The sequence below is a fragment of the Ascidiella aspersa genome, chromosome 1, assembly GCF_963924565.1.
Source record: "Ascidiella aspersa chromosome 1, kaAscAspe10.2, whole genome shotgun sequence".
In the NCBI taxonomy this organism is placed as follows: Eukaryota; Metazoa; Chordata; class Ascidiacea; order Phlebobranchia; family Ascidiidae; genus Ascidiella; species Ascidiella aspersa.
In genome coordinates, this window is record NC_139447.1 from 34,046,360 (window position 1) to 34,059,100 (window position 12,741).

General features: G+C 35.4%; 1 protein-coding gene across 1 annotated transcript; it reads left to right on the forward strand.

Moving 5' to 3' along the window:
* The first annotated feature begins 10 nt into the window (after positions 1 to 10).
* On the forward strand, positions 11 to 10,675 carry LOC146169919 (ATP-dependent RNA helicase DDX24-like). Its single transcript, XM_083390505.1, has 13 exons — positions 11 to 219; positions 783 to 1,148; positions 1,595 to 1,756; positions 2,553 to 2,702; positions 3,384 to 3,540; positions 4,031 to 4,164; positions 4,899 to 5,066; positions 6,181 to 6,288; positions 6,997 to 7,171; positions 7,537 to 7,632; positions 8,146 to 8,345; positions 9,172 to 9,346; positions 10,434 to 10,675. Exons 1-13 carry the CDS (start codon positions 79 to 81, stop codon positions 10,541 to 10,543), a joined length of 2,142 nt encoding a protein of 713 aa, XP_083246631.1. The 5' UTR covers positions 11 to 78; the 3' UTR covers positions 10,544 to 10,675.
* The last annotated feature ends 2,066 nt before the right edge of the window (positions 10,676 to 12,741 follow it).

The following is a 12,741-nucleotide window of genomic DNA, read 5'->3' on the forward strand; positions in this document are numbered from 1 at the left end:
ATTATATTAACATTAACATTTTAATAAACATGTGTTGTCTGTAAGTTCTTGCTAAAGCTGCAGAGAAAAATTACTGAAATGTCCGACAACGGACAAATCAAAACTATCCTTGCTCAACAAAGTTGGAAGAATGTCCCTCTGGTGGTGGGAGGAAAGGATCTTCCGAATGCAATGTTTAAGGATCTTGTTCAGTTTGAGGAGCTGAGTGACTACTCACTGGTAACAATTGTGATATAATGCTATTTTAGGCAAATATTCCTCTTTAGCAGAGGTACATTGTGATGCGTCTTTCTCATACTCTAATTTTTCCCACACAAATAGTTTTGTGTATAACAGTAAGTTTGATAATGAAATGCTTGGTTTGTATTCCTTTACACGTTTCTTCAAAATCATTCTATAAAATAAACTACAGAAATTCATTGTAATCTTGGATATAAACAGATGAATCAATCAATTGAACCATTTAATTAAAATAAGGTGGATAACATTAACCATTCATAGCGGTGTAATATAATTCATCCACCCACAATAAGTGGTTGATAAATATGCCACAATATCCTATTCCCGGTTTGCCTTGTCAGTTTCAAAATTAAGTACTGCGAATGCACCTCCTGGACTCTAGCCTTACATAATGTTAGTCGAGTCCCGAGTATGACTCCGACTCCACAGCCATGATCTAAACGCTCTACTGTTGTGTTGTTTATTCAAAATGAGACCACTAAGTAGAAAAATCCTTTTTAATCGGAGTGAATACTCATGTAACATGATTCTATTTTTTGCAGGTCAATGATGGTGCAGATTTAACTTCTGACCTAAAATCACCGACAAAACCACTTAAAAATTCTGTCAAACATAAAAAGAAGAGTCGCCTTGAAAAGCAAAGAGCTTTAAAGCGAAAACTTCTTGAGTCTGAACCCTCTGAAACAAACTTCAAGGTTGCTAAAAAGTTAAAAAAATCACATGACACCGTTTCCAAGTCAAAAGGAAAAAATAAAAACAAGAGTAACAAACAAAGTGAAAACATTTCTGACGAAACTCCAGTAGTCTTGGCAGATGTGTCAGCCTGGCAAAACCTATTTGTTCCTGACTGCGTTCTAAAAGCATTGGCTGAAATGGGATTTTCAAAGCCCATGCCTATCCAAGAACAGGTTTGTTTATACTAAGATTTAATTAATTTTGTAACTAAAGTGATTACATTTTTAAAACGCGGACCCCAAAATTTTTTTTTGGTCTGCATGGATCGAGGTCAGCATTAAATTTTACTGACATTAAGTAACATCATAACATAAAAATACTTCGTTTCATCATTTAACTTTAAATTATGATTTTATTAGGTCCTATATAGACCCTGGGTGCCTCTAATATAATAATAGTAAATATGGGTAGCTTTAATATAGATTTTAAGATTTACCAGGAAGGCTCGAATTGCTACGATCATTTGCAAGGATTACTAGGATCAATTCCCAGACCTGTATATATGTTAATAGCAGATATACAGGTTTTACACCATTCTAAGTCATTGATTTGTCACAGAGTATTAAATTCAATGGTATTATATTTAGAGAATTAAAATTGGTTATTGTTCAATATTCAGATATTCCCAGCAGCAATTCGCGACAAACGTGATCTTCTTGGTGCAGCTGAAACCGGCAGCGGAAAAACTTTGGCATTTGGGATCCCTCTCATTCACCATTTGCTTGAAGACAAGGAACGCAATTTAACTGCAACAACTCACACAGATTCTGAAAGTCAAACAGTATGCATCCTATCCTGAATTATGTTACTTTTATTTAACATTTCAGTAACTGGCACATTTATAAGTTTATCAGCTATCCAATATAACAGTATGTTGTCCATTTTGAATACTGCATAATGACATGGTGCCCCCTAAAAAGTATTTTAGCCAATACCAGATTTTCGTAATGATTTGTTAACATGTAATAGTAAAAATTAGAGATCGACTGATATCACTTTTTTGGACCGATACCCGATTTTTCACAATTTTGTCAACCGATACCCGATACCGATTTTTTTATATACCTGGGAAATGTTGAAAACTCGATTTAATTAAAAATAAAATCCAAATAACGTTTTAGTTTATATACCTTTATTAATGATTAAACAATTATTTTGCATTTTAATTTGGCGTGTCGCTAAAACTCAAAATTTGTCGATCAAAAAGTGGGTAAATTGCTTGTTATACAGGAAAATTATATCATATTTTTATACTAAAATATCGGTCAAAGTATCGGCCTACATTTACCGATACCGATATATCGGTAGAAGCCAAATATCGGCCGATATTATCAGTAATTGTGTAGCATTTCCTATAATCCCCTAACAATTCTTATTTAAGTGAATTTCAAATATAAATTATAATTACTGAACTATAATAATGAGTTCATCTTTAGTTATGTATATATATATAGCTATTAACATGAATGTAATGTTGCTGTCAGGCATTTTATCAATTATATATAAAGTTGTAATTCCAGCGAATAAAAGACATTGGCGGAAGAATAATTTTACAGCTATTAACCTGTTTATTTTAGCCTGTTGAAGAAGAAGAAAACCTGTCCAGCGATGTTGAGGAAGACATACCAGAAGTGCTAAATAAAAGCAATAAAACCACATCAAAGTCACCTGGGGAAAAGATTTTACCAGCGCTGATTCTCACGCCAACCAGAGAACTCGCAATTCAAGTAAAACATTTCTTTGCTTTGTAGCAGCACGTTGATATGTTGCATTATAATAAATTTGACTTAAATTTTTGACTAATGGTTTCTATTCTTAGAATGTGTTACAATGATAAATTAGGGTTATATATTATATAACCTTGATCTGTTTATTGGAACTCGGGATAATTTTTATTGCGATGTGTTTTATAATGCTAAGGCAAGAATTAGGCATGTTGCATAATATCGTATCGTAGCCGATACCTGATGCGAAGCGACGGTATCAATACTCATCCAATTATACTATGGCGGTATTGGTGCCAGTCTTATATCAAGTTAATATGGGAATGAAGCCATCATGTGAATTGCTATCCAACTCAATTCCACCTTATATATATATAATGTTTTTTAATTTATTTTTATATTAATTAAAAAATATTTAAATTTATCAAATAATAATTGTAGATAACAAAACTGCAAAGCTGAGCCTGATGACCTGAAAACATCCTTTGAACATTTTAAATTTATTTTGTTGTTTGAACACAGTAATTACCTTATTAGGTATTGAAGAAAATCGCGATACGTTTTGCTCTAAATATCAATAAAGTTATCGGAACAAATTGTCAGGTGTCAGACATCCCTAGATCAAGGATACCATTCTGATGTGCATCTCATGATGTACTATATTTTTTTTGTCACTCTTTGAAGGTCAAAAATCATCTGACATCTGTCGGAAAGTACTCTGGTCTTTGGACAGCAGCCATAGTGGGCGGAATGTCGGCACAAAAACAGACAAGACTGCTCAGTAAAAAGCCCGACATTGTTATTGCAACACCTGGGCGACTCTGGGAGTTAATTGAATCAGGTGTGACAGGTTATTTGTTTTGAAACCTTGCATAACATCGAATAATAAATTATATTCTTTGTAAGTAAGTTACATCTCTACGAAATCTTAAAGGCAGATTTATTACTTTTATTTTTTATTGATCTTTAGATTTTGTTGATAGTAGGTAAAAATCATATATTTGACCAAATACCTTAAATCATTTACTCAAATGACTTTACTTGAATTAAACTCCTTAAATTGAATACATTTTAGTAAATTCTGAGACTTGAATTTGACTTGCTGTTTGTTGAAATTGACTTGACTTAGACTGATATTAATTTGTAACTGACTTGACTCGGTACTTTGAAGCCTTATAGTTAATTCTTCCTACTTCTGTATGGACTTTGAGGTTCTTACTACCGCTTGACTGGGTCTTATCTTATTTTTAAATTAGTTGTATAGACTTTACAATCCTGCTATTCTATACTTTACCTGTTTATATGTATTTCTATAATTTTATTTTGTTCAGGAAATTCCTATCTTTCCAATCTCCACAACCTGGGATACCTTGTAATCGATGAGGCTGATAGAATGCTAGAAAAGGGACATTTTGAGGATTTGACCAAACTTCTAGACATTATTAACAGCAAGGAAAGAAATAAGGTAAGTATTAGCACCATTCCTAACTAGTTTTTAAGTTTTTTACTATTTACAATTTAAGCAGAATTGTTATGTAATAAAGTTCAACTGGCAATGTTAACATCACTTATCGGGTATACTTTTTTCAACAAGTTAAGGTTTCTTTAAATAAAAACAGCTATTGATAATTGCCATAGGTGCAAATATCTAAAACTGTCATTTTTTATTTTCAATGAATTGCTTTCCTCTTTTGTTGAAGGTAATTTCATCTAGACTTGGAATGTCGGACGCTTTGTGTTTTAAATCCTATACTAATATTTTGAACAAAGTGCTGAGTTGTCCGATCCAAAACCAAATAACACCCTTACTGTAATAAAACTTAACAAAATATGAAGTTATTATCGCGAACTTAATAAACGTGCGAAGTAAAAGAATTGTGCTATGGCATTAAAAGGCTTTAGTTTATTTTGAATGGTATTTACCAATTTCTAAAATATTTTGTCTGGTTATATAAAACTATGCTTTGAATCGCAAACCAATAATTTTGTATCGGATTTGCACCAATGTAGACATTGTTAACACTTTATTTAGCCTTGTGTCGGGCGAGTACGTAACACCGATAATACCACTTGCATTTTGTATCGGCATATTGGTCATACTTAAGCTAGACTTGTCAATCGCACCTTGTAAATTTTTTGTATAGTAAATCCTTTCCCAAACTATTATTTCAACTCTGAACACAATTATTCGTTTTTCAGAAACGCCAGACCTACATTTTCTCGGCCACCCTTACCACGGTTCATCGGGGACCCGAAAGAAAAAAGTCGAAGTGGCAGGGAGAAGATTTGACGAAGACGGTGAAACTGGAGAAACTGACCAAACGCATCGGGATGCGACAAAAGCCATTTGTTGTCGATCTAACAACGGTAGGAGTTATCACTTTATTGCCATTTTTAATTTGCTTTGATAGCTTAATTCAGCGGAAGCCAACACTTCGAATATGTGTTACGTCATTACAGTAGCTGTGGAACACAAGTAGAACGATAAAATGACCAATTATGTCTGGAAAAGACTAATAGAAAATGCGTTCTTTGACGTAACAAATTAACCTCCATCGCTGGCTTGGAATGCAATTAACGCTCAAAATGTTTCACAAAATGTTTAAAGTGTTTTTGTGACTTTTTTACTAAACCTGTCGATCGCGATCAAACATAAGTTGGCTACACCTGACTTAATTGAAATTGCTGCTTATTTTTGTAACATTTTCTCGGCGAAAATGTAAATAACCTAAACAATAAACATATATGTTGTGATATAATCAGAATTTTCTATGTAATAAGAGAATTGCCTGAATCCGAATGGTGAAAACAAACAATTCTGGTTGTACATTAATGCTAAAGATTAGGCACAGAATTGTAAACCAAAAATCTGTTTGTTTTCTGTTAGTGTGTCATCTTTTGCCTTTAGGAGATAAATATATTTATCATAGAACATCCAAACAAACTGATTTTTGTTCTGTGTACTTAGTTTAATCTTTATTTTCTTGTGAAAACGATTCTTTTTCACTTTTATTATTTAACGCTAGTGTTGCCCAAATATTCGCAGAATATGCATTTACCCGTAATACCATTAGGTGTTGTTATTTTTTGTTAACATTTAAACGAAAATATTTTCTTAATTTAAAATTTTAATAATGAAGCGCTGTCATTTGTAACGAATCCGTCTTTAGAAAAAAAATATAACGTTGTTAAATGTGGAAACTTTTGTTTTTATTTAAGTCGACTTAATGTCAAGCTTTTGAGCCTGAATTGTTGTAGCAATTTAATATTTTATTGTATATAGGAAATTGGAATGTAACCTAGTAGGAGTATTAGAACGATACATAAGTGGAAACACATTATAATGCTGAAAACGTGTAAATAGATTTGTCGAAACGTACAAAATGCTATACTTCTGTATGGGCTTTTATATTCCTACTACTTTCTAACTAAAACCTTCAACCATTAAGAAATAAAACTTATTGCATTTCTGTATTTTCAGTCTAAAGTCACAGCGGAAACACTTTCGGAGGCGAAGATTGTTTGTCAAGTTGCCGAGAAGGACTTTTACCTCTACTATTTCATCAAGTCCTTTCCAGGGAGAACGTTGGTAGGCTCCGTTATTCCATAACGAATAGAGCACTGCTATTGTTGAGCAGTTTGGTATCACATTTTGGGAGATATTAGTTTTCTGCATTGCCATACTCCTCCACTGCGTAATATGACTTATTTAACGTATTTAACAAAGTGTTTATTGATTGTGGCATGAAACTGTCAAATACAAGCGTAAGTAGTTTTACCCTCTCGAACTTGGTCGCCAATTACGGCGTAATTTGTTTGAAGAATTTCTAAGGAATGTACTGCTCATAAAATACGATTAATTTAGCTTTTTGCACAACTTTCCGATTTGTTGAACTCACTATAACTGCTTGGCAAAAGTGATTTGGCATGCGTTAAACGGAAACTGTATTTTTTACTGAAATATATTTATTATAGCTGGTTTTTGGCTGAAACTTCAACAATTGCTTGACCCTCACTTTTTAATGACCTAAAAATTAGATCGCTTGACTTTAATATTTTTATTGAAATTACTTAAAAAAGGTGTATTGTGTTAGAAAGACTTTTTCCATCCTTCCTCCAGATCTTCAAATTTCATGAATTGTATGGCAACCCTGTGACAGTTCATGTATTAAAATAGTTGCTGAGTAATAGTACATGAGACTCGGATTTACTTACCGCATTCCCACTAACTACATCCACACTTGGCCTACTTAAACTGACGAAAAATCTTGAATGCCATTTTCAATCTTTCCTCCAGATTTTCACAAATAGCATCGACTGCATTTTTCGTCTCTCCGGGATCCTGGAGGCCCTCGGATGCTCCCCGCTCCACATCCACGCGAAGATGCAGCAGAGACAGAGGCTCAAGCACCTTGAGAGGTTCCAAGCTAACGAGAACGCAATCCTCATAGCTAGCGACGTCGCCGCAAGAGGTAACTGGATTATGAAGGTTTTTTTGATGTTTTAAACTGTGGATTAGAGTAGAGGTCACCAAACTTTTTTCATAAAGGGTTGGATAACTGGACTGTTACGATTTACGAACGCTCGCCGGTTGAAAAATCGTCCAAATTTATTAACCTATGATTGTTATACGAACTAAATGAAGAAATGTGCAATACCTCAATAAATTGTCGTACAGTTTAAAATGTCGTCAAAATCTAGTTTTGAATTTTAGTTTATTTTGTTCCCTGGAGTCGGATTCGGGTGTCGGACTCGGGTTATTTTTAACCGACTCCGCAGCCCCTAATATAGTAACATAAAAACCTTACAGAGAGCTTACTCGTTGTTATCACCACAGGACTTGACATCCCTGATGTAAAGCACGTGATCCACTACCAAGTTCCCAGAACAATGGAGACCTACATCCACAGGAGCGGAAGAGCCGCAAGATCAGGTAATAATCTTCCTCTGTAATCTGCTCCAGATGCGCTACAGTCGGACTTGTCTGTCAGTCGACCGCCGGTAGAAATAATACCAACCCAAAGTGTTGTAATGACAGAAGTTAATGACTTGAATTGTTACCCGAGTCACTGTTTTTAAATGACTTCAGTTGACTTAAATCTTTTGGAGAAAATGACTTGACTTGGACTTGCATCACTTGAAGTCTTCTGGACGATTGACTTTGGTAAACATCAAGTATTTTCATTTTTTTATAAAATTATAGGTTATTTATCGAACATTATTTAGCCACTAATAAAAGTCCAGGAAAATAAGGCACATTTTTTTAATTTTGTTTGCAAGTTTGTTACTTCACAAACGCCGCGAGATTGAATTGACCTTGAGAAGAACGAGACATCATAGACTAGAGACGAAGTTAGCCTTTCGATTTTTTACAGCTTAATGAAACGTGCTCAGACCCTGGTCTTGCAAAAATGACTTGCTTAAAACACTGATCGTTTCTTTTCAGGCAAAAACGGCCTTAGCCTGCTCTTCGTCAGTCCTGAGGAGATGCTCTTCTACAAGCGAATCTGTCGCTCCCTGCGTAAGGATGAATCGCCCGGTCAGGGGTTTCCCCTCTTCCTGGTCGACCAAAACTTCATGGGCGCCGTGCGTAAACGCGTCAACGTGGCCCGTGACGTCGACAAGATGACGCACGCCATCAAGAAGGTGATGTAGAGTTTTTTTGTTTTTTTTTTTCGATTTTTTAAGGTTTATTTGTAGCGGCTGCAGCTTTGTCGTCGACTGAGGCGGATTGTGGTTTTTCTTAGTTTGCCTCTTTTGTTGGTCAGAGTCGGATTTGAGTTACTTTTAACCGACTCCGCAGCCCAGTGTAGAACAGGTATCATTGCATTTTGCATTTTGCTTTTGAAAATTAAACCAGGGAATCGAACCGTTCGATTTTTCCGGTTCAGGTTCGGTTCGGGTTCAAAGATGTTTTCGGAATCCGGTTCAGTCCCGGTTTCGGTTCGGAGCAATTTAAAAGTTTCGGTTCAGCTCCGGTTCAATTGTTTTTTTTTAAACCGGTTCATAAAGTTCTGGTTCGGATACAATGTAAGTTGAGTTAATTCTAAAAATGTGGGTCAATAAATGTATAGAGAATAATCTTTAAATTGTAAGTCATTTAAGCTAAGTTACGTGACGTACTAAAAAAACAGCAACTCAATATTGAAACATATAAAAAATAAAAAATAAACGTTTTATTTAATCAATATTAATATTTTTGTCATAAAATTTTGAACATGGGTAACTTAACTCTGTAAAATACAAGTTGTGACGTCATGCTGGAGTGAACCGCTTTGTTTACAGGTTCCGGTTCGATTTAAGGTTCTAGTTCTTTCAAATTATTCCGTTCAGTTCCGCTTCGGTTTCTTAAAATCTTACAAAAAACTGTTCAGGCACGGTTACAGTGTGGACAAAAAAGACCCAAACCCGGTTCATAAAGTTCCCGGTTCGGTTCCGGTTCGACTCCCTGATTTAAACCCTCCTTACGCAGACGAATCTTCACAACGACTGGTTCCGTAAGAACGCGGAGGCGATGGAGATGGACCTGGATGAAGATCAACTGATCCAGGATGACGAGGGAGACGAGAAGAGGCAACTTCTTGCGTCCAAGAGACAGCAGCTCAACGCTCTTCTCAAGAAACCAATCTTTCCCAAGGGATTTTCAGGTTCGATGTCTCACAACTTCGTTAAACTGCTAGATTACGAGTTTGTTAGGTTAAACTCCTAATGGTAATTACTTGTTAGGTTAAACTTACTTTGTTAGGTTAAACTGCTAATGTTTAATTTGTTAGGTTAAACTGCTAATGTTTAATTTGATAGGTTAAACTGTTAATGTTATTTTGTTAGGTTAAACTGCTTGCTTTGTTGGGTTAAACTGCTAATGTTAATTACGAGTTGATTAGGTTAGTTTTACGCCTCACGGAAGTGTCGTACTTTTACAAACCAGCCTTAGTTTGAAAAATACTTTGAAATAGAGTCTTTAAGTGAGATATTAAATGTATAAACATTGCTCTAGTGGTGATAGCATTAACCACGCTGCTTTAGTAGAGAAAAAAAGTCTAAAAAAACGCGGTCAGTATTCGTTTTTTTATAATGAAGAGCATTTTTTTTGCCAGTTGACTACACGAATTATTTATTGCCGAAACAACACAATAATTATTTAGGTAAATCGTCCAAGGATCCTACTGGTTGTTCGCATATATCAAAATATATTGGCTAATTTTGTGCGGCTAGTGATTTTACTATACCAATCGTACCAACTTTCGTTTGAAATATCACAGTTTTGAAAGTTTAAATACATTTTTTTGATTTAAAGTACTTTTTGGAACAATAGAACATACAAAGCAACAATATCTAAATCAGAATAATCTAAAATACCATATTATTAAGACCAACGACATAAAAAGCCAAATACGCAGGAATAACCACGACAGAATAAAATCTAAAGTTATCTAAATAAGACCAAAACCCAAATGGACAAAATAACTTCCAAAACTGTAGGGAGAGGGTATGGGACGATTGGGGTACACCTGTCTGACATCGGTCGTTTTTGTGTAGACGTGGGGTTAGAAATTGGGTTATGGTTGAAATTTTTATAGGAGTTATTGATGAAGCTAGGGCTGAGGTTGGTTAATATAGGCCTTATTCCGACGGGTTTAGATTCTTTTCTGAGTTAAACGTTATTAGTACTATTAGTATTTTGGGCCTTTTTTGAGCTTATTACGAACTGTGTTTTATTCTGATTTCTTTCAGGCAAATTCATCACCAAGAAAGGATCCCTGATGAAGCCTGGATTGGCAACTGACGACGTTTTCTCGCGAGTAAACCCTTCCAGAAACAAAAAGAAAAAGAAAAGCAAATAAAAAATAGACTACTGCACTTAGACTGATATCTGTTCGTGTCATTATGAGTCCATTCGTAGGTAAATAGTGAACTGTGCAACAACAATGTCATAGTGCAATTGTACATGTCATCTTAGGAAGCTGTCGATTGGTTTTCAAATTCACTTGTAATCTAAGCCTTGGTTGGTAACTTGTAAGCGTTATCTCTGTTGGTAAGGTTGTGAGTTCCACTCTCATTGCAGACTAGGTTTCGTATTATATTCCTTTTAGGGAAGTCGAATAGGTTTTGGGAGTCACTAGGTCAGGGTTGCCAAGAAGTCTTTAAATTTTTTTACTGTTTTTCGATTAATTGGCGTATGGAAGTCTTTGGAATAATTTTGTTTCAAAAGTCTCTGAATAGTTTTTAAATTCAGTTAATGTCGAGCGTTAACTATCTAGTTTTGGACGTTTGAAAAACTGTAGATCTTCTTCAGTAATTTTTTTGTATAAAAATCTGTTGCAATTTTTTTATCCACGAAGTGTTCAATTGTTAAGTGATTCAGTAATATCTAGGAAGGCTGGTTTACAGTGGTTCGAATATGTGTACTGTGTAAACGTTAATAACAGCATATAAGGGACAGTAGCCTATATTAAATAGAACAGAAACAGAGGTGTTGTTGTTTATCTTGCTCCACTCTTATCACGCGTTTTCGTTCAATGTTTTGCTGTAACTTCGACACCACTTTACTCCTAGGCACCGAATGTGGGTGTGATGTAGAGCATTTGTAGACGCCCTGGATTTCTGACCGGGCGTCAAAACGCCCTGGAATTCGACCAAGTTATCAATAAAAATTCAATTTCTGTAGCCCATATTTTTAGTTCGCCAAAAGTGTTGAAAAAAAATTCCTGAATAACCATGTAGGCACGAGGCCATAGACTCCGAAAACTTCGTGTTATAATTATACGTAATGGCTGTTTTTTTTAATTAAAGTTACGTTTTGCCCATTCTAATGGAAAAGTGTTTTGCCTAAAGGCGCCATTAGAAAGGTATCAAATAGCGAAATGGTTTGTTTCGGTGAAAAGATACATCAGCGCAAAAGCTGTTATCTAAGAGCTCACATTTTGTATGTAGATAATGAGCAATTTTGCACTGCCTGAAAAAACGCCATTGAATTTTGAAAGTTCGGTGTCTATGCCTATGTATTCATCAGCTGGAAAAGCCGCAATCCTCTGGCTATCTTTCAGCGGTTTTCTCTTGACGTAAGTGATTAAACGATTTCCCCTAAAATTTCCAGTTGCGGGCACAACTTTGGCGTGATTAATTCATTAGAAAGATTTGCAGCCTGAGGAGCAAACTTCTTTGTGTCGTTTACATTTTTTTTATATTAAACAAAGCTGGAAATTACGATTTATAACTTTATTAGATACCTGCCCGACCAAAAACTAGTCACTTTCTACTCTCGTATAACGCGTTTTTGACTTTTTCTTATGCGTTTCCAATGGAGACCTTTGAAAAGCCTTTTGCAGCAATCCGATATTTGCTTGTTATAGCTTACGACAAAAAGTTGAAGTTGTGAATATGCGTTGTTCCTACAGCAAACTTTATTTCCGGCATCAAACAAACGTTTTGCCAATGTGTGCTGTTTGAAGTAGGCTAATGGAATAAAGGTGATGGCAATTCCAATTGTCTAGTATTTTTAAGGTGTATAGAGAGGACACGGTCTTTAATTTTATCAAACAGCATTTCAAATTACAACTGTAATACGTTTTGTCCACTATGGTTATTTTTAGCTACCTAAATGAAATTTTTGTGGTCTTAAAATTTAAGACTGGTCACTCACTTCCAAGTAGTGTTGTAGACCTCGTTACAGCCATTCTAGCTTCTGGTGTTTTTTCAGAAATTTTGCGGTTTCCGACGGCTATACTAAAAATATCAATATAAGGCGCTTGCAGATAACAAGCACAACACGACTGTTGGAATTAGGTGGACTTTCCCATTTCAAGTGGAATCTTTCCACAAATCGACAAAGCGCCACATTCTCGTCGTAAAACGCCGCCCGACGACAGAATTTTCGAACTGCTGAACATTTCGCCGCCGACTGTTTTGGTGTTTTTAATCGAGCGAAACGTTCCGGTGCTTTCCGTTCCTCTAATCCGATTGTTCGATGAACGGGCGCGACGTGTCATCCGACTGATGACAAAAGGCCGACAGCTCACATTGACCGCGAAAAACTGTGTAA